This window comes from Lagopus leucura, unplaced genomic scaffold, assembly GCF_019238085.1.
Source record: "Lagopus leucura isolate 7727_CA_CO unplaced genomic scaffold, USGS_WTPT01 Super-Scaffold_810, whole genome shotgun sequence".
Taxonomy (NCBI): Eukaryota; Metazoa; Chordata; class Aves; order Galliformes; family Phasianidae; genus Lagopus; species Lagopus leucura.
Window position 1 is genome coordinate 4,672,324 of NW_024962261.1, and position 23,240 is coordinate 4,695,563.

The 23,240-nt window shown below is 36.1% G+C and overlaps 1 protein-coding gene across 4 annotated transcripts in view; it reads right to left on the minus strand.

Annotated features, from left to right (window-relative positions):
- Positions 1-2,578: 2,578 nt before the first annotated feature.
- The window catches only part of TMEM161B (transmembrane protein 161B), a 42,176-nt gene continuing 21,514 nt past the window's right edge, over positions 2,579-23,240 (minus strand). For 2 of the 4 annotated variants that reach the window (XM_042866197.1, XM_042866195.1), the window contains exons 8-12: positions 21,676-21,816; positions 17,769-17,882; positions 16,039-16,213; positions 13,895-13,991; positions 8,847-13,075 (exon numbers count right to left, since the gene is read on the minus strand). In XM_042866197.1, the coding sequence (XP_042722131.1) occupies positions 12,798-13,075; positions 13,895-13,991; positions 16,039-16,213; positions 17,769-17,882; positions 21,676-21,816 (805 nt within the window). In that variant the 3' untranslated portion in view covers positions 8,847-12,797. Of the gene's footprint in view, positions 6,448-8,846; positions 13,076-13,894; positions 13,992-16,038; positions 16,214-17,768; positions 17,883-21,675; positions 21,817-23,240 lie in introns of those variants that run through there. The other 2 variants (XM_042866198.1, XM_042866199.1) reach the window with 2 other exon arrangements.

Consider the following 23,240-nt stretch of genomic DNA (forward strand, 5'->3'; position numbering starts at 1 on the left):
ACAAGGCTGGAAAAGAACTACAAGATCATCAAGTCCAATCATAATGGACATTCTGTAGTGGCAGACCAGATGCTGTCAACATTCTTAGCAGCAAGGGCAAATGCTGACTCATGTTCAACTTACTGCATCCATCAGCATCCCAAGGCCTTCCATGCAGAGCTACTTCCAGGTGGGTGCCTCCAGCAGCCCTGCTGCCCTGGGTTGCTCCTCCCCAGGGTTAAGACTCCGCACTCAGCCTCTGAGGCAAGAGGCCACCTACAGACACAGAGTTAAACTGGAGTATCAATACTTCCAATTTCTCATTGTTTTTCTCAGAGACCACACTTTCTTATCATGTGGTGCTGTCACATGGCCTTTTTATTTGGATACAGAATAGCAAAACCATCAGTAAATAAATATGTTTGGTCTCTACTTGTTGCACTGTTTCCTACAGCAGAACATGCATTGAAACACACAAGCACTGCCAGACAAAATTTCTTTTAATGTTTTTACAATTTTATTTTTTATTAAGTATACAAAATGTTTTTATGTGAAAGGCTTACTGCAGTCATTTTCTCAGACATAATACTCCTCTCACAGCAAAGAGCTTGCAAAAAAAAAAAAAAAATACATTTTTGTGCCATTAAATCAAAAGAAAGCAGAAGTAAAAGCAGAATTAGAAAGTATAAAATTTGAAGAAAGATCATTCTATATAAGCAGTACATGCCTGGTCAGTTCAAATTTTTTTTTTCCTCCTTTTTTTTTTTTTTTTTTTTTGAGGGATCTTAACATTACCTGATGTTTTAAAAAGCAGAAGCACTACTAAGTCAGTTAAGCAAATATGCAGCTTTCAGCACAGCTGTTCTGACCTGCGCTGTCAGGAAAATATAGGAAACTTTGGGTACATTTGTTCCTGCTCAGCCTTCCACAAAAGGCTGCTTTCCTTCTCTGGTACAGGTCTGCAAATGGAGAGAAAAATACCTACAGCTCTTTCTGTCATCAACAAGTTCAGAGCACACAGATTGAAATATTAATCAAAACATTGTTAAAAAAAGAGTATCACACTAAAGGCAAATTGGTCCTGCAATGTGATCACTTTTTTTCAGAATAGCTTTTTTTCGTGCAGATAAAATCAGGAGTGCAGGGGGCCACAGACTGCAGGGATTTACAGAAGACAGCAGCATGACTTCATGTGTTTTGTCCAGGGGCACCTTGGGATGAAAGCAGAGTGAAGGATATCCAAGGGATGAGGGAAGTCAAATGGAGAAATGAAAAGCTGTCTGCTGCTTCAATGGAAAATTAAGCAAGCTGCAGGCTGTGCTTTAACCCTTCTGTTTACTAAGGCCTGTGAGGAAATGTGGCATAAAGTTTTTTAAGCAAACCACAATGTATGGATTAAGAGCACAAAGCAGGTACACACCAGTCAGAGCATGATGCGGAAGAGCTATGATGAGCATTTTGATGTTAAGGCAGGAGTACGGAGCAGGATGGTGTCTACATGTAAAAACATATACCTGTATACAAATACATATGTACTAGTCATATATATACGTATGTGCCTGCGTGTTCCTATAAGGACAAAATGCTTCAGCATTCTCATTACTGTTAGTATATTTGAACAGAAAACACAAGCGATATCTAATGGTCCCAAGTTACTGTTACTCTGAATTTAAGGTAACAGATTTGAAGAAAGGGTCTGAGCAAAGAAGTAGTAACCACTAAATAAATGAGACAAAATGCCAAGTACACTCATGGGCAGAAGAGAAATACATAAATACAAAACCAGGAAATATTTGTCTTGCAACAGCTCAGGAGAAAAGCATCTCAGAACTATCCTATACCAAATGACATCTGATATTGAGAAGTATTCTTCTGCTGAAAAGCTTGTACAATAAATGTGGAATCTAGAAACAAAAAGTTCAAGTGAAAGCTTCCAGTGCTGTAAGAGCAATGTTCTGCTCTGCTCTTGGCATCCAGGAAGATTCAGCACCTTTTAAAAAAAGAATCCCCAAGAAAGTTTTCTATTCAAAGACATTCATTATCCTACTAGAAAGACAGCATGTAATATGTACATAGCAACATGTATACCAGATTTCAGTTGCGGTAAAGAAATGCATACCCCCATCTCAGCCACGTGGCATCCAGCTATAGCAGTGCCAATGCAGAAATCCCCAAATCCCAGTTTTAGCAGAAAACTAAGTCATTTGTCCTCTAGCTCTGTTACCTTCCACTGATATTCCTTGCATGAAGAGCAATTACTTGCTTACCTCAAGCAGCTTATAGAGAGAATGTCTGAAGAAAACCCAGTGAACTGACCCTTTCAGGTTGTGATGTAATTAGAACTACATTTTTCACTGCTCTAATTTACTTAACATCAGGTTCCAATTTCTGGATCGTGTCCTGTCTTGCCCTAAGATGAAAGAGCCCTCCCCATCCAGCTTTTATTTTGCCTTCAAGTATTTTAGCCTCTGACTTCACCTGACGCTGCAGAATTCTCACCTTTCCCACTGAAGATTTTTCTTGCCCTGAAGTCCTCAGCAGCATTTTTACAAGCAGATCAAAACGCTCATTTTTTGTTGCATCCTTCTGACTGAGTTGATTGCAGGAAGATGGTGAGGGTACAACGGTATGGGCTTAGATGGGGAAGAAATGGATTTCAGGACCAAAACTTGCAGTTAACTCCTTCTACCAACATAACCCAAATGAATGGGAAGCAACAGGGCAGCTGTGCTCACTAAAGAGCAGCTACATCTGTCTCCAAACAACAGCCTGTTTGCTTTTAATTTATGATAAATTGAAGACTATTGTGTTATACATCCACCAAAACATAAATCACACTAGTTCTGCACTCAATAAAGAAGCGTGCTCAAGTCTGACAGGTGGAAAGAAACGCTAGGCATGAGTTACTTATGTGTCCAGGTCACAGAAAGAAGCCTATGAGATTCATATTTCAGAAAGAAGGATGTTTTGTTTTCCTGTCAGCTTTCAAGAGCAACAAAATTGACCTGTGGCACCATATGCCATGAACAAAGCAGCCTTGCCCCCAGACCCATTAAAGCCACACCATGGGGAAAGCAAAATGCTGATCCTCAGCAAAGCGTTCCACAGATGTCTTCGAGCACTCAGATCTTACAAGCAGCATGAAATATTGCAGAGCTCACCCATTTCCAGAGCTGGGATGATGAATTACTTCCTACTAACATAAAATAGCCCATATATGAGATTTGGGAGAGGAAAGGTCCTTTTTCATCCCCTAGGAAGGGTGGTAACACCACACAAATACCATTTTGTCTTCAAACATCGTCCTTTGCTTGCACAGAACATTCCTCCACAAAAGCCATCTCCCTACCTCTGCTGAGTTCCAGTTGCTGTTGGTCAGACAACAGTCTGACAGTAATTTAACTTCTTTGCAAATTCTTCATAATCTGATTCAGAGCAGAAGCATCCTCACTGCTTCCCTAGTCTTGCCCAAAGCAGGTAGCACCAGACAGGAACTAGATGCTTGTACTCCTGTTTGGAGTATTTTTCCACAGAATACTGCTAAAAGTTTTAAGGAGCTGGGTGGTTCTTCAGCTGTTACAGTGAGCAGCAGACAATGCGTTGTTTGCATTTTACAGCAGAGGACAGCTCTGCTTGCCTTCCTCACTGAAGTCCTTTTGGATCAGTTGTGCTTAGGGCAATGTGACCTTTTTGGGTTCAGAAGCAGGGCTTCATTATACTCACAAAAGCACGGGTTCACATCTGCTGCAGAGAGTCCTACAGCAGCCTTCTGCTGCATTGCAGGCAAAGAGCTGGAAGAGCGGAGCACACACAGGTTTTGTCCTCTTGAAGGATAAATGGACAGGATTTATGGAAGGATAAATCTTCCAGGCAGCTGCTTGGCTGCCTATGCCCCGCAATACTACAGCATTTATCTCACCTGTGTGGTGCACACAGGTAAGATGCTGTGGAGTTAGCAGCCTAAATTACCCATTTGGGCTCCAGCCAAAGGCATTTTGAAGGTTAAACACAACGAACTTCATAAGGCATAAACACCTAGCCTAGAGTAAACCTTGGGGATCATCTGCACTGCATTGGTGCTCACTGATAACTTCAAGCAGCACATGAGAACCAATGCATTATGTGAACTGGAATTACAGATGATGAAAATGATTAAGAGTGTATATACACCAGGTATCTATTCTGCTGCAGCTTCAGGGACCTAAACTGATGCTTCAGGCTGTATGGAGGAACCCAATTGCTAAGAATGCTGTTCTTAGTTGGTATAAATAAAGCAAACCAAACGTACACAAAAATACCACACAACTCATTATGTTTCTCCTAACCTTGATTTTAACTCATCTTGCAGTGTGTTGATCTTCTCCGGAGGTGATCTCATAGCCCAGACAACTTGTGTATTTTCAAATGCATCCAACCCAATTCAATTTTTTTCCAATTACTCTTTTCAAAGTTCCAGTTAATATGGCTTTCAGAAGTTTTCATGACCAGTCTGCACAATGCATTTTGATGTTTGCAGAAAAATGTTCTTTCTGAAAAACTGTCCTTCTTGTGTTTTGTGTTTCTCTGTAGCAACACTTCCTATCATAATTGAAGCTTTTTTTTTGCTTTGTTTTTTGTGTTTTGTGTGTGTGTGTACGTGTTTTCTTTTCTTTTTTGTACAACTTTGCTAGTAGATCAAAGGAGACTGTTTTGTCAAGGATGTTTTGCTGCTGAAGAACTACCTAAGCAGCTTGGAATCATTCATTTAGTGTGTAGCAATGTGTGCATGAATGGAACAAAAATTCATGTGTAATCAAGTTCAATATTCCAAAAATATTTTCAAAAACCCACAAGGGTTACAAAACACCACATCAGACCTACTGCTTCTTGGTGCTATCATGATGACACAATTAGAAGAGACCATGGTGGTTTTAAGCAAATCTGAAAAGTGATTCTTCATGGGTAAATAGCTACTCAAATGATTAAGACAGTCTGCATTTATGCTGGTGGGGGAAGAATGGGGGAAAATTATTCTGCTGCACCCCAAGCAATGAGGAGGGAAACAATATATGAAAATATTTCTAAAGAAGATAATTTAGGCTAGTACAGAAACAGTAAGTTTGGTTACACTTGGCAAGTCTAGAGATATACATTTAAACAAGTGGGATGTACAAAATAGGAAAAAAGCCCACACTGATAGACAATAAACATTTATTGATCTTTGGCTTCAGAAATTGCCCTATTTTGGATATGGGAAATACTATATAAAATAATGTAAGCTTTTTTAAACCTAGAGTAAGTACTGAAAAACAGTTTATCCTTCTACAGTGCACAAATGCAAAGACATGCAGAGTACATGTAGGGATACTAAATACTCTATTAGCATAACTGCAGTAGACATTAAATGTCTCACACGGATCAATGCTTTACAAAGGCATGTTGATGGGGCACTCAATACACAGCAGATATCACAGTTTTTCTTATTTGCTGTGGTGTTACCACTAGTACCTAACAAACACAAATTTAACTTCAGTAACATGTGCATTATAAAAACAAATATAAATTATAGCATTTCACCAGAATTACTAGAGGAATAATAAAGCATAATCTTGCTTCAACTCACAGCATTTATTGATGTTAAAGGTTTTAGGTTTTTAGATGACAAACCAATTTTTACTATTCTTACATTAAAAAAATGCTGCCTGGTATACGCTAACACTCACAAACAAGACAAAACCAGCTTCTTAGTGCTCTGCAGTAAAATAACAAGCAACCATCTCTTACACACAGTGTAAGGAAATGCTTAGCGCACTTACTGGAGCAAGTGTTCCCCAACAGTGTACTACAAACAGCGTAGGTTACTAAAGCCACTTCTCAGAGCTAAAAGCTCAAGATGGTTTTATAAGGCTTCCTTTGGAGGAAGGCTTCCTTTGGTAGATTTAAACCTATTACAACATTTCAGCTTACAAGCAGTTCACATTTGGAGATAATTTACTCAAAGGCAAGCTTCTCAGCTCCCCCATCAGACCAGGTGATTAACACTGCTCACCATTTTCAGAGGCAAGGAAGTAGCAGACAGCTACAGATGAGTTTACTATTCAGTTACTCTAAAAGCATTCTACAAGATGGCTAATATAACTGGAGCCTCTTCTTCGCTCAGTCCCAAACAGTCATACTACATTCCACCTCTGTTGTAGTCCAAATCCATACAGGTGTGATGAATTTCAGTGTGGTCTTTCTGATCTCAAGCAGAGCTACTTATCCAGGTCAAAGCTAGCTGCAGAAGCAGGGCATGAGCAGAATCAAGGGTGTCACTAGAAAACTTTGCTAAAGTCAACTGTTTCCAAGTTGTACCGTTCTTTCCTTGAATCACAAAAAAGGATGAAAACTGAAGGTACATACGGCAGTGGGGTGTCACATTATATCACTAAGGTAATAAAAATGGAAAAGATTTCTCCAAAATCTTACTTGCCTCCAGTGTATAATGACCTGTAAATATACAGACATTCCAAATGCCAAAAGCTGTATGGAAAGAATGTTTTTATCATATCCCCATTTTTAGGACTAGCAGTCTGTGCATTTTCTTTCCAAATACTGACCTGTTATTTAGCAAAATGACCACAAAGATACATGCAAGAAGTTTAATGCATGTCTTCTACAGACCACCCATGTTAGGCACTTCAGTCTACGGTGCACAAAAAGAATACAACATTTCTTTAGATTGTTTATTATTTGTAGTAATTGCACCTAAGTATTATCCCCACTGACTTTAAAAAAAAAAAAAAAGAATTAAAGTGCCAGCAATCCCCCAAACACAACATGTCCTCAGCTCTTTCAACTTGCGTTACACTCTCCTGTTCTAATTCTGACGAACTCCAAAAGCACACAGTAAATGAGAATTTGTTTTTAAAACAGCAGGCGATGTGCAACACTGGTCAGGAGAGGTCTATATAATGCAACATCCGTTTGATAACACCTTCGCTACGAAGCATGCTAATCGAACTGTTTTGCAAAACTTTAACTATAAAATCATAGTTCAGAAGTAATTTAGCAGTAATAGGAAACTAAAATTTACATTAAAAATATAAGAGTCATTTCCATTTGGCAAATACTGAAATGGCGGATGGGGAGTCCCTCTATTCTCTGATTTGTTCAGTAACATACAGTACTATGTGCTTTTCTCTTAAAAAGACAGCAAAATATTTAAGACAGAACAGCAACACAATTTATGCGCGAACCCAGCAACAGAGACATTGAAGTCAAGTATTTACAACTTGGAGGGTGTTTCCTGCGTGATTTGTAACAAGTCCATCTTGTAGGAATTTTTAGGCTTAAATCATTTAGTAGCATGTTTACATTAGCATTTAGTCACATACATGGAACAGTTGTAACATTACACAAAGTGCCCTAGCATTGCTTATACAGACTTTTTCCTAGGAAACCGTATGTACTAACAACACATAGGAAAGATAACAGTGGGACAGGAGAATGACTGAAAACAACAAAAAACTGTTTGTTGGCACATCCTGACATAGGTATGAACTGCAATTACAAAATAATCTTTTTTGTGTGTATTTATTTTTTTCTGGTTTTTAATCTAAAGTAAGACAAATATTCATTCATGAAAATTAGGGCTATAAGGGAAGCAAAGTTCCCTTTGTGAAGAGATACAGTGAAAAGAGGAAAAGAGAGAAAAAGTTAACTTTACGATATCTTAAGCCAAGCTTTAAAAAAATACTTAGCACATCACTAAAATAAAAACTATTACAGAGTTTATAAAAAGCTAGTTCTAAAATCTACTTTTTTGTTTTCCTGTGCTTTTGTGTCTGCTTGTTTTAATAGCAGAGTCATAAGGGTACAATGCTGCTGAATACTGCAAATCCGAACCTTCTCCTTCAGTCTTGCTTGATGTTTTGACAGCAAGTGAAAAAAGTTTGATATTTACAGGTGGATTACACAGATCAATATAAAACTGCATACTTGCTAGCACTCCAGTCTGGAAATCAAGTTTTAAAAAATGTTGAGTGTAGAAGTATTTGACTTCTAGTTGCAGGCACTGATATTAATTAAAAAATTAAAATATGATTGATGGTAACAGGATTAAAAATAATTTCCATTAAAAATGCCACTAAAATCAAAGTTATAAAAATACATGTACACTGGCATGAAGTGTCCAGCGTAGCATTACTCTCCTGGCAATCCACAGTGAGACACTTGAAAAAGTTAAGTGCAGCATATACAGATTTCAGTAAAAGCAGCCTCAGAATAACATCTTGGCCTCACAATCTCTCTCCCACAGAGCAGAAAACTTTTCAGACTAGTACTGAGAACGAAGGTTAGATATACCATCAATTCAGGACTTGCACTACCCGCACCATAAAGCATGGCAGCTCTTTCTGAAGAAAAAGTTGCACAGAAATCACTCTGCAGTAGACTGCCTTCCCTGCATCAGTGTTCTTAACTAGATCAGGCATTTGGTATGTGTTGCCTAGATGCTCTTTAGAACAACTACCAGACTGCTCTTAACTTACCATCTGGAATTTTGGACTTGGAATTCAGATGCTGAAAATAACAGTCTTACTTACTCATTATGGTAAGCATTTAGCTCCAGTATACGATTTACGATCCAAGGGACCTGCTACTGACTTCCTCTGTTAGAACTTGGCCACAGTGCAAAGACTTCTCCAAGAGAACAGTCTATTTTGTGTGGCCTTGTTTTCATTCAAGATTGCCCATTTGCACTATGAACTTAATTCTTGTTAGGGACAAAATTAACCGTAGGGTGAATTTTTGTGGCACAGATTGTCATATACCAAAACAATCTGTAACATTTCAAAACTAGTCAAAATCTCTTTGGAAAAAACAACAATAAACCAACAAAAAAAAAAAAAAAAAAAAGACAATGTCTAAAACAATCCTTTGAGAATAAAAACACACGTGGCATTTTACCTTGTAGAGCCTTCAAAAAGCCTTACACATTTTCATATAAGATACTTTTACATTTTCTGTTCAATCCATGACCTCTATTAGAATTCAGCTGTACTTCAGTACAGCATAATAAAAATAATTTTAATTGCTTCTTTGACGTTAGTTGAAAACTCTGCACTAACTACCTATCTACACATTAAAGTTATGCTACCTACTTGCATAGATGATGTATCTTGACGGCATCTTTTGTAGTGAGTATGACTTTACAATTCAGGTAAGTACGCATTTCTATTTGCTTATCTTCCAGTATTTGTGGGTAGAAGTTGAAGAACAACTGCCATAGAAATGAGTTTTCTAAAGCACATCCCCCTGTAAAGGATCTTCTCTTGTACTGATTTAATACTTTTTCTCATGTTTGCTTCTCATGCAAGAGAAAACAAGAAGAGAAAAAAACTGCCACAGTTCCTTCAACACCTGGAAAATCCTAGAGCCTCAAATGATCAACAAAGGTCAAGTGCTGCCTGAGAACACTGCTTGCAAAGTGGAAAAGCAGGTTTGTTCAAGTCCCACTTCCTTTTCCCATTTAACTTCTCTAGCCCAAATGCTACACTTGGACTATCCTGAATCTTGTTGGAAGACATGGATTTAATACCATCTTAACTTTCTGTCTGAAGGGACAACTGCAATAGAAAAAGAGTTTTTAACCTACTAGTAATTCTGTTCAAATTCCAGCTGGACTTTGGAATTATTTAAATTATTTAAAGAACTGGTCCTGCAGTGACCAATAAATTCAAGCCCACAAAACAATAATCAAAATACAAATGTTAACTAATCTAGCTAGGTCAGTTCTTCATAACTAATGCAAGGAAAAAGTTGTGAACAGAAAAAAGAATAAAAGCATCAGGCCAGTAAGTCACATTACCAGAGTGATAAACGAGATCTGAACTTCATCAAAGGCATCTTCCCTTCTGAACTCTCTCAAAAATGAAGTAGGCAGTGAAGAAAAAGCAAGAATCCTGAATAAAAATTACTAGCAATTCAGACTTATTCTACCTGCTTTTCCATTTTCGCAAGCTGCTTTTTCCCTACAAAGTGCCAATAAATCTCTCTGGGGATGGTGGTGTAGGGGGGACACATTTGCCAGCTGCTGTTTTAGAGGAACTTCCTCAACAAGTGAGCAGATACTACTTAGTTTACATAATATACATGGAGGTCAGAACTATCAAGGCTGCTATTTTATTTTAAAAGTCACTTCTGAGCATGTCATATAAGGTAGTTACAAAATGCATTGCTCACAACTATAGCAATATACTTCATCCCATTTCACTATCATCTTAAAGTTCAAAGACGTTTATTGCTATATTACAGTTTTCGGTAAGCCTCATGTGCGGATTAAATAAAACCAAAGAAAACTGCCTCCTACTCAGATCAAACTGCTGATCAGAGGGTCATCCTTCCCATTCCATGGAACAACAGAACAATAACAACCAGAAGCACTGATCTTAATGGTAGCATCAACCAGCGCATATTTCACTGTGAACTGTATGATATCTGAAACATAAAACAGTGTGATTCCTCAACAAAAGCTCTGCAAAGCTGAGCTACACACAGTCCTCTGCCGAAGTCAGTATTATGTAACCATAGTCACTTCTATCTATGAGCTTCCAAGAATACACACTATGCTAAAGGAAACAGCATTATTTTGAAGTCATCTTTTTCCTATCCTTCAACTGCAACAATCTCATGCAGTGAGCTTTTTGGGTCAAGTTTACAATCAGTATCAATTTGTACTTCATTGTTTTACTAGTTTAATGACTGAAACATTAAAGGTGGATACCCACCTATGACTTAGATGCTTGCATTATTCTTATGTTAACGAAATATCCTGAATTAACAGAAACTGGATCCAGTATTACTGCACCTGTGATTTCTCATTCTATTCATCTGAAATACAAATCCTAGGAATATTTCAAGACCTGAATCTATGAAGTAAAATACTGTAGTCCAATCTACACAGATGAATCTTTGTCCTTGTTAGTCATGGAAAGCTGGTGTAAAAAAACAAAGCTTGCAGCACCAGTAGCACTGAAATATTACACTGCAATGAAACCAGTCAAGTCATGCAAGGTGTTCTCAAGATATCCCAAACACATTCAGTAGGTATTAGCTGGTGTACGCAGATCTTTTCCTAGTGTTAGTAAATACTTAAAAGGTATTTGACATAGCAAGACAGTTTATCACCAGTGTAAACTCTGATTTTTCTGCATTCACTGGCAGTTTGCTTTCCCACATGGTAATTTTGCAACATATTTAATATTTGTTAAACTCTTTCATTTAGAAATGCTGATTGTATGCTAAAGTGGTACACAAAGAGAAAAAAATAGAACAGTAACATAAAAATAGCCAATATTAGTCAAAGAAGCACTGAACTCTGCACAGTGAAATATTTACTTTTTTTTTTTTTTAAAAAAAAGCTACTGCATATGAACCGTCCTGTTATCCCATCACACAAAATATCCAAAACTTCATCAACCATTGTTTCACAATGGCTTGATATGTAGGCTCTATCCCTCCAGTTAAGCAAAAGTTGTGAAGTTAAAGCTTGTTCCTCCTTACAACAACTGTTTTACTACACAGAAAATTTATTTCTGAAGCCAAGAGATACCAGTTGTTACTGCATGGCTAAGTTAACACAAATTAGACTGATTAAAGGAAATGATCTGACAGAGCAGAAGTTTCAAGACTAAGAGATGAAGCAGATCTCTTCTTTCAGAACAGCATAAGTTCTTTAGTAGAGCTAAGTACCTTTGTAGAGGCACCAAAAACAAATAGCCCTTTCAACTGAACTTTCAAAAAAATTTAATTTTCATTTCAAATGGGTTCTTGAAATTACTAGATACATATATATCCCTCTCCCATGGCCCTGTAATATACATTCAGTAATTTAAAATAAAGATTCCATACTTTATAACTCCATATATATTATATATTTTATATATAATATATATATATATATATATATATGTACATCACAGATACATACACTCTCAGTCAGCAGGATTAAACTGTATTGTTTTGAAATGTTTAATTGGAATCACTAGTCTAATTATACTATTTTGTGAATTCAATGGAATTTTATCTATTATCTAAAAAGAAAAATTTTAAAAGATCCGAATGGAATCTGTGGATCAAAATTAGCACCAATACAAATGGCCATTACTTCAAAATGACTTAGGGACTGAAGTTATTTATTTATTTATTTTTCTATAACTCTCCTTTCACTGTGCAAGCATTCCTGCATAATATTTAGGCAGCAATACCTGCCAGGTCCATACATTTTTTCTTATGTTAAATTGAAATTTTATACAACTTTCCTTACTGTAATATACAGCATTGCTTTTGTCCTGTTGGATTATTTCATTTTTCATGCTGAAAAGTGATCAAAAAATATCCAACAGAACTTTTTAAAATCCCCTTTTTCTGTCCATTGTATGGCTCAGTTTCAATATTATACTCAACAAGTAGCCACCATCAGCATGACCAGAACCTACTCACACAGTTCAGTTACTGACTGCTGATTCTTTAAGTGTTAAAGGCGACTTCCTCTTTATGGAAACCAAGATACTCTGAAGTTGTAACATTTAAACATGCACACCAATGCCTGCCACATAATAATATCAGTCTTACCACTAGAATTGAATAAGTTACCTACCATTTGGGTAACAAAACTAACAAACCCAGTTGTGATTTTAAGCATTTGAAGAATATTCACCCTGAGAACACAGAGGAAGATTTTAAAAAATATGATATGTTTTCTCTTCATAAATATCTTTCTTCTTTTTTTCTTCACCTCCTCCTGGGTACCTGGGTTTGTATCTGGAATTTGACTTCATACTTATCAGTTGATCTGTTCATGCTACAGTCAGGTACTGGTGATAGAAAAGCCCAAAAAGGCTTGTAGAAAAGAGGCAAGCAGCAACCCACCAGGTAAGGAACGACAGGAGTCCCCGAAACAGGAGAGGAGTGAAAATATTCTTTAGGCTTCCCAAAGCCATTGTTATTTGTACTACGGTTACTTTCATCTTTCCATCAGCAGGTACAGATTCAGAATAAGCTGAATTATGAAGCAAACTGTTTTCTACTGGAGTGTTAGAACTCAGTTCTGGGTAGATGCCCCAAGAATAATTACCTGTTGAAATAAAGAATTAACAAATTTTTATTAAATTAAATTTTCTTCATTCTATACACTGTATTGTTTTATGTATTTTTTAAACACACATATACAAATATTTCTAACTTAGTAAGAACTACCTGTTTTGCTCCCCATGGCTCCCTGATCACTCTAGTAACCCATCAGGATAGGATTCATCCTACTTTTTGACATACTAACATCTACATGTGAAACGGTTGCCATGGGACTTGTCAGTACCTGGTATGATTAATCTCACTAGATACAGATGTCTGCTTCAGGATGAGATGAATCACAGCCTAATGAAGCCTCTCTCTCTCAGCTAACATTTCGCAAAAAGAATGCCATGATTGCATGGCAGGCTGTGAAAGACATCCCTCATAAGGAAGTAAAAAAAACAGTGATATCAAGTCTCCTATAAGTGAAATGAATCTTCAATTTCTTTTCAATAACTCACTGAAAATTGAAGACTTGGGGGAAAAAAAAAAATCAAATAATAGATAAAAGATTGTATCAACAATGCCTTATACAGCTCACTTAAAATACTTGAAAAATATGAATATTTAAATAGAAATAAAAAGCTTCATTTGTTGTACTGCACAATTTCTCAGAAATAAAGCAATCAAATTAGCATATCACTGATAGACGTCAAAAGCAGCAAGAGAAGATGATAACTTACTAACTATAGATCAGTATGTTTTAAATGACAGAAAACAACATTTTTCTGTATTGCATTACTCATAAATCCTAATTCTTTACAGCAACTTGAAAATATAAGAGTCCTGTACAGAACAGATTTGCCCATCAAATTTTGCCTACCTAGTGTTTTCAAAAGCAGAGTCGTGTGAAGAAGCATTACCAGTGGTGCAACATACTGCAGTGCAATTACACAAAGGTAATAGAATACTCGAGCCACCTGGGAAGACAGAATAAAATCATTTGAGTTCAGAGCAAACCTCTGAACATGCAATTCATTAAGAACAACGCACACGCACAAATGCGATTTTAAGTTTTCTACCATGTTTCAGTGTTATGACCCACCGTCTTCAAAATAACTAATGAAAAAAAAAACCCCTAGCTGATAAGCTCATCAAGGCACTTAAAATTCTGAGCGGAAGCCGTGAAAGAAAGTAAATAAAAATATCTGTTCAGTTACAAAATTTGAAAAAATTCTGCTTATGAACATTGCATATCATTGTTCAAAGATTCCTATTTCACTACACTAACAAAAAATTAGTTTTGACTGTAAATCAAAACTTTTGTTATTTACAAAATAAATTCCACTACACAAACAAGATAGTTGAAATCCCAAGTTTCACCTAAAGTAAACAAAAATTTGGTTAAAAAGGAAGACATGTCTTTCCCAATGTAAAATACCAGCTTTAAAAACAATGACAAGAGGATTTTTCATTAGCAGATAATCAATAACAAACTATTTAAAAGGTTTTTATTTCTTATATACATTATTACTTCTTGAAACCTACTCAGATTTATCACTCTTTCCTCCCTGTAATTTGTTCCATATTTCTCAATATTTTTGCATTACATATTTCATATAAGCTTTTGACCTAAAAGAATATATCTGATAAAGAGGAGAAAAAGTCATAAAAATCAATAGAAAGCAAGCCATGAATTAAAGCTAATCAGATTTTAGAAAATACATAATACAGGGTGGCAAAAAAGATGAAGACAGACATGACATTTTTGGAAGTACCCCTAAAACATGCCAAAGGGCTTTGAGATGAGCAAGCATCAAAACCTAGCATGAGAAAAAAATGCAGTAAGACACTCAGAAAGGAAATATCGAAAATACTGTAAGATAAATGATGAAATACGATAAAAAGAACAAGTAAGAAAGTAATGGTCACCTTCAAGGCAGACAGGAAAGATTTTACGGGCAAGACTTCAGAAGAAAAGGCTAATATGGTAATAAAACAAAACTGTATTTAGTGGCCATGGGTTTCTTAAAGAGAAGATATGTATGTAGTGGATAAACAGACTTATAGAAGACATTTTTGTTTCACAGGTAAGATGAAAGCCTACAAAACTAAGATGCATTCACAACCATCTTCTGTCATACAGATCCATCATAACCAGTCGTCACTACCTGCATTTCATAACATTTACTACAAAGCCAAACACTATTCATTAAACATGTGAAATAACTACAACACAGTCCTCTACTAACAGTAAGATATCCGGCGGCAACAAAGACAGAATTATTAGTGACAGTGACAATTCTAAGAGAGGAGTCCTCATCCCATGGCATATTTCAATATTCCTCGTGGAATACACCCCAGATCAGCAACATCATCAGACAGCACTATCACGCAACACTAGAAATCTAAGTTTAATTTGCAGGTAACATGCAACACTGTTCTACAGCAAGCTTACAAACTTCTACCTTGTCAGTCTGTTCTTATTCATTAAAAAGAAATAATCCAGTCTTTCCTAACATTTTTGACAGTAACAAGATAGGTTAGTTTTGTTGTGAGGCTGGTGCATCACAAGAGTGGTCTTACAGAACTAAATACATCTTATCCCAAAATATAACTAATCTATCTTAAATTTTTGTCTCAATTGAGAAATAACAATTCTTTCTAAACTCAAATTCTTCCTATTTCTCCCACACTACAACAGTTAATTGCCACAGAGCCTATGCACTCCATAGCTTATATCCATGCAACAGAAACAAGAGAAGCATACTGTCTGCCATGGTATTTTTAAAAAACACTTCACAGTGGGATGTCTTCCAATAACACATGAACAGTTTAAGATAAGGTATTTGCATAATATGGTTGACATCTCTGCATATTTTGGTTTAGAGAACTTAGCGCTATTTTTGTAGAAGAAAGCTTCACCCAGATTTCAGTCCTGGTGCCCCAGGAGACACAAAAACTGGAAAAAAAGCACATTAAAAAGAGCAAGCATTCCAAATGCAACCTTAGTCCCACTGTACTTACCATTTTTTGTAAATCCACTGTGCTTATTCTGCCAGCTTCCTTTTTCATTTGATCCACACTTTTCTGAGCTAAATTCAGATAGGCCTGCAAATGACTGCGCATCATAGCCAATCGTAAAGCACACAGCAGGATTATAATCCACAATCTCATGGTGTCAAATGTGTCTTCTGACATTCTGTAGATTAAAAAATAAAAAGCAATGCACCTCCTGTAAAGAAATCTTCAGGCGTGTGGTCAGAAATACTTAATGAACAATTCACAGTTACAAAGTTAATGTGCAAATAAGTATTTGTTTCCATCCATTTCTCTTTGTACTATTACCTCTCAGCAGCCCCAATACAGCATTAAATTTCACTTACTTATGCAAACAATAACAGCTCTTGAATGACTAAATTTGAGTAATGTACACAGAACATTACAAACTACAGCATGATGATTTTAAGATAAACTAAGAAGTAAGAAGTAAAATGGAAGCAAAAAAATCTGTATTTCCAAATTTTATGTAATAGACTGATGGTTACAAATTTGTCTTTCAAGCATCTACAAGGCCTGCTCTGAAATTACTGCCTCCTATTTTACTATGTTGGTGCACAATGTCAGAGGCAGATGTTGGTGTCATGGAAGTAGAGGTTGAACCTTCCCACCAATACACCACTATATTTTGTTGCCATGAGACAGCCGCAGAAGGCAGTCTGACAAAAAAAAGCATCTGATACAGAAATGCATATGAAGCAAAGGTGTGTCACTAAATTTCTCCATGCAGAGTAAAACTGACCCACTGACATTAATTGACACTTGCTGCACGTTTATGGAGACAAAACAGTGGAGGTAGCACAGTGAAATAGCAGAATGCCCCAGCAGTGGTGACAAAGGTGTGAAAGACTAGCCATGTTCCAGACAGTCATGCAGATTTTTACTGAGCACAGCATTCCAGCCCTTGTTCATCAGTGGTGAAAATGTATAACTGATGAAAATGTGTAACTGGTAACTATGCTGAAAAACACTGTTTTGTAGCTGAGTATTTGCCCTATTAAACAGTGTTACTGTGATCTTTCTATTTGTTGTAGTTCCCATGGAAATAAATAGGAGGCATTACTTTCAGAGTGACCTACGTATTAAGCAATAAAACTGACAGCCAAACATATCAGTTATAAGCCTACCCAATTACTATTATTCTGATTTTCCTAGACTAAAAGCAATAGTAACAACCATCTATTCAGTAGAAAACAGTATTTTATAATATAGCATCACTCAATGAAAATCTTCCATTTTTATGCTTTTAAGTATTTTATCTATTAATGAAGCAAAATTAATAGCGAAGCTAGGCACTACACCTATGATTTTGAAACAGTTCTCATCATACTAAGAGCCTTCGACCAGTCCTCATATCTATGCATCTCTTTTGTCTTCAAGACAACCACTCATTTCTTAAACCAATATGTAAGCTGTAAGGTTTTCAACAGATGGTAGTGAGGTGGTACTCCAGACCTAGGAAAAACAACTCATTAGTCTGCCAAAGAGATGCCAGCACATAGTGGCTTTTCTAGAACCATCAACTCAACACTGCGATTCATTCTCCCTCTGAGACAGATGAGCTCTAAAGGGCATACTTTCGATGACTCTCGATACACAATTTCTAGTCTTCCACACCACTAAACTTTCAGAAGGCACTGCTTAGACTGATAGCTTTACACTGAATAACCCCAGAAAGGTTTTAAAGGCAATCTTACAAAGGTATGCTCTCTTTGCCCAAAGGTGGGTTCATAATGTAGTCCTTAGTGATTGGTTTTACCCAGAGAAGAACCATAAATAAAGGTGCCAAGAAGTTTATATGTAGCAGTGTTCTGAAAAAAAAAAAAAAAAGGGAGGGGGAAGGAAGTTGTTAAATGCAAACAATTACCGTACTGTTGAAATTGGCAACAAACTCAAAAAGATAAGTCCAAGTTTTAATATAGTTGAGACAAAGGTAAATAATGAGATTACTTCTCTATTTTTAAGATAATGACATACATTTTAACAAAATATTGTACACTGTGAAACTGTGGTTTTAAAAGCGCTCTTTTAAAGTGTTTAGAAAAAGAATTATTTCACAATCTCATCAAAGCAACTAACTACATGCACCATATCACACTATAGAAAAGACAGTTGTTTAAAAATTTCATACTATAGCATAACACCAAAGTGCAGTAGCTTTTACAGTTTTAATCTAGGCAGTTAGCATCTTAGATGGATAACGTGTCATTAATTTAAGATTTTTTGTTTTATGAAAAAGGTACTTAGATTAATTTCCATTATCTATACAAACCAGGGGAAATTTGCATTCAATTAAAGATACTAACAAAAAAAATACAATGTTTAAAAAGCAAAGTTTAAAGTACTTGTTTAAAGTACAAAACTACACTGTCTACATTGTTAATTTAAAAGGAACTCAACATACAAAACAGTAGATTTTAAAAAAAGAAAATATTATTCTGGAGTTTTCTCTGAAATTAACATAGTTCTTTTATTCCTCCTTTGGACCAATCTGAAGTTCATACCCCAGATTTACAATTCTCAAATAAAATAAGAACAGTTGAAACTTCATCCTGTGATCTGGTATTTTTTACTAGTGCAATGTTTCTTCTCTAACAGAATTGGCTCATTTATATGGCCATCTCCAAAGACGTTTCCTCTAAACTATTAAAAAAAAAAAAATGAGATAACCAAAAGTTATTCTGAAATACTGTACTGATTTCAAGCAATCAAGCTTGCTAAACTCATTCTATACTCACTAAAAAGTTGGAGTGTTTCAGAAGCAGTTACAGCATCACTTAAACCATTGGTTTCATATGAAGAAATAAGCAGCGTAAGTTTTCAAGTACTACTAGGGAGCACAACAACACCAAAGAGCAGTCCAGATTATCTTAGTAACTTGTGAGAACATTTTACTTGAGCTTCTAGCTAAAGACATCCTACTAAGTCAATGGACTGCAATGTACCTAATGGTGGCAAGTCTCCCTTTCTGCTTATTTGAGTAGAAGGAAACAGGTTGATGGATTCTTGTAACAGGTTCTGGAAAATGACTGTATGAAAATAGTACAAATTAAGACAACTCTAAAAAACACACAAAGAATGATACTGCTCACAAAAATCAAACTAGCAAAATTAAAAGTGACATTATTTTTCTCCTACTTTTCTCTAAAATTTATTCCCTGTATATACATCTGTGGAAGAATAATGTTAATTATTTCAACCACACTACTCAAGTGGTAGCTACTTATGTGGGATGTCAATGTTTTCTATACGTCTCCCATTTTATAAATATGGCTTCTCCTCTCTGGTTTCTTCTACCAAGTATAATCCCACATTTGACTGCAAAGAAAGGCATTGTTTTCCCACTTCCAATTTAAAGAGCATTACAGCAGTTACACTCATACTCATTTCCTATTCCCTTTAGTCACTGCCAAACAACTACAAACACTAAGCAATGATCTGCTCATTGACTAAAACACATCACAAAGAGCAAACATTGATCTCTTTAGGGCCCACTGGAAGCTTCCAATGGTAACTCCTCATTTTTAACTCCATTACCTATTTACAGTGCTGAATGATCAACAGTATAAGATTTTTCTTTGTTTTACATTTTTTTGGCTTGAATAGGCAAAATATTAGTAGACATTAAAAAATTGGTTGGTGCTACATAACGTTACCTTCAACAATCAGATTTAATATTCTGTAAACATCAAGACAGACAAGATTTATTTTCCAAAACCTCATACCAGTAATCATCAATCAACCTTTTAGATCTTATCAATCAAGTTCTGTTTCAGAGATTTTATATTCCTGCAGACAATCTCACATTCACAGATCAGGGAATATGCTGGAAAATTACAACGTAGTAGTAGAAAAGGCACAAGAAATTTTAAAATATTTAAGTACATAAAAATGAAAAAATGAGCACTTTATTTGCCTGATAGGAACAGACTGAGAGTTGGTCACAGCCTACATACAGACAGAAATTTAACAGCAGATAAAGCAGGAGCCAAGACCCTGCAGCTCTTAACTGCATGCATTCATCTACAAAGAGCTCAAATCTAATGCAAAGTACTTAGTTAAATATTTACGAAGAGTGAAGGACTCAATTTAAACACAGCTAATTTTTTAAGTTGAGCACTTAAACAGATTTCAGTTTATGCCGAAATATTTATTATATCCAAAAACATAATCATAGAATGGTTTGAGTTGGAAGAGACCTTGAAGATCATGTGTAGTTCCAACGCCCTTGCTACAGGCAGAGACATCTCCCTCTAGATCAGGTTGCTCACAGCCCCTTCCAGCCTGGCCTTGCATGCTTCTAGGGAAGGACATCCACATCCCTGCTAGACAATCTGTTCTAGTGTCTCATGATCCTCACAGTAAAGAATTCCTTCCTGATATCTAGTCTAAATCTAGCCTCTTCCAGTTTAAAACCATTTCCCCTCTTCCAGTCAGTACATGTCCTAATAAAAAGTCCCTCCCCAGCTTTCTTATAAACCCCCTTCAGGTACTGGAAGGCCACTATAAGGTCTCCTTGGAGCCTTCTCCTCTTCAGGCTGAAGAGCCCCAAGTCCCTCAGCCTGTCCTTGTGGAGAGGAGATACTCCAGCCCTCTGATCATCTTCATGGTCCTCCTCTGGACCCACTCCAACAGCTCCGTGTCCTCCTTGTACTGGGGGCCCCAGAACTGGACAAAGTACTCTAGGCGGGGTCTCACAAGAGCAGATTAGAGGGACGCCTCCCTCGACTTGCTGGTGACATAATGTTTCTCTCAGCGAAGTGGACAGACTAAATCATCACAATGGCCTATGCTGTAACATCTGTGTATTTAATATCAATGGTCAAGACCTACAAAAGGCATCTGGTGCTCCTCAGTCAACAAGAGAAAGCTGAAAAAAAAAGTTAAATCTAAGAAAACATTTACTGCTCAAGAGCAGCTGCAAAATAAAATGTTCCTTTAAAGTCATATTAGCATCTGACTTTTTAAAATATTCTGAGTCATAATGTAAGAAGCACAAAATATTGTAAAATGAAGTATTATATGCTAATTTCTATATCTATTAACAGAAGTTTTCATTGAGTTTTAGATTCACTTTAAACATTTTTCCAGTTAGCTGCCCTTCTAAGGCTATTTCTTCCTTTTTTTTTTTTTGTCTATTTGTATTTTTTGTGGGTTTTTGTTGTTGTTGCTGTTGTTGTCTGTGTTTGCCTCTGGATCTTCCCCTATGTTTATCAACAACAGCATGATGCTCATCTATTGGGCTACTGAGGAAAATAAAAAGTCTGTGGCTGTATGTCTTCTTCCACTTAACTTAACTTCCCAAGAAACATGACTGAGGAAAGAAAGCATTATGTAGAAACATTCCTTGTGGTGCTCTAACAGGAGGAAAGGAAAGAAATATTCCTGTAACTGGGACTCTAAACACAAGGCAAAGAATGAAAGACCATCAGAGCACAGGTTGACCAGAAAAGAGGCAGGTGGCAAGTCGGCTTGAGATACAAAATGCAGGCAGCAGCAGAAGTCTTAGTCACTACCTTCGTGTTGGAATAGTTCATTTTATTTCCAGACATCAAAGACTTAAGATTGAGTAGCATATACCTATGTGCGTATATTTTTTCTTACTGTGTTATTTTTTCTGTTGCTAAATTCAGAGCATCCAGATGCATTTGAGCCAGTCGCAAGCCAGGGAATGTCAAAAAAGCACCAATAAGTGAACACAAAACAGCCAGGAACAATTTGAAGGTTAGTTTAGACACAGGACCCCTAAAAGAAAAGAGAGGAAATAAGCATTTTCTTGAGGAGGAAGTGAATGGGCAGGGTATCAGTGATTACGTTCAACAGTATCTAATATTTAATCAAAAAGCAAAAAGTATTGTACAGTTTTACTCGGGAATACCAGCATCATTATAACTCAAGCAGGCACCAAAACAAAAAATAAGTCACCTGTTTATTTAATAAAATGAACAGAAAACCCTCCTATTAAAAATACTTCCTAGTGCAAAAAAACCTCGTAAAAGATGTTAAATTTGTTAGTACAATAAAACAAAAAAAGAGTAACTTTATATTAAAATTAACAACTAATTGTAAAATAAAAAAGCTACCAGAATGAAGTCAGTGGTTATTTTTTTAAGAGAACAGATATATCACAATTTTAAATTTTCATAGTCAAAATCAATGTTTTTTAAATTATATGTTAGCTGCATTCTCCTTTTACCCATTAAGGAGCTTTGTCAAACTTATTACTTTTTTCCCCACAGATTTATCAAACACATACATGTACCCAATTACTTATGTCTCTTCCAAGTAGCCAGTATTGTTTTTTTTTTTTTAATTAACTATGCATTACATCACAATTACTGAAAAAAGTACTAAGGATTAAATGAATTATGGAATTAATAAACTGAATTACAAACATACATACATACAAAAAAATCAAAGGACGTAACAGATTAAAGAAAAACAAAAACAATTCTAGTTATCCACATAAGCTTCAGACTTGTTAGTCCACAACCTCAAACTACCAAAAGACACCACTGTCAACTCAGTCATTCCTATGAACAGCCAAAGCACTGCAAAAGTTTAAAAATAAAGGAATGTTAACAGAAAAATTAACAAAGAAGTTAGTAAAGTCATAATAGCTTAGGTAAAACGGAGTAAAGAAAGGTTAAGAAATACATGGTATTCAGTTAAATGTTTCTCTGGTATTCCTACCTAAAAATGATATATTTTCTACGTAGGCATATTAGAAAGATCTGTTCCACAGAAATAAAGAAATTCCATAGTTCTGGCACAATACTTGAGAACTCCCAACTTAGAAATTGAAAGTTTATCCCTCATAGTAAGGATATACCCCACAACACGTGTCAGCAAATGTGTAAGGACAGAGTTGCACTGAAAGTCCATTTTACAATACACAAAGCCTATCCATGACAGTGGTTGTGTACACAAATAAAATAACAAAAATGGCACAATCCTTTCATAGCCCATACAAAACTTGAGATATCCTGTAGCAAGCAGATGTATTTGTGAAGGAGGAAAATACTACAGAACTTGAAGATGTGAATAAAAGTCAAAATTTCCTCCTAAAGCCAACTTCATCGCAAGCTCCATCTGAAGTGTCTGAAGCTTTTTTGCAAGTTCATCTGCTTACATACCATAGAAACAGCAAAAAGATTTTTTTTTGTGTT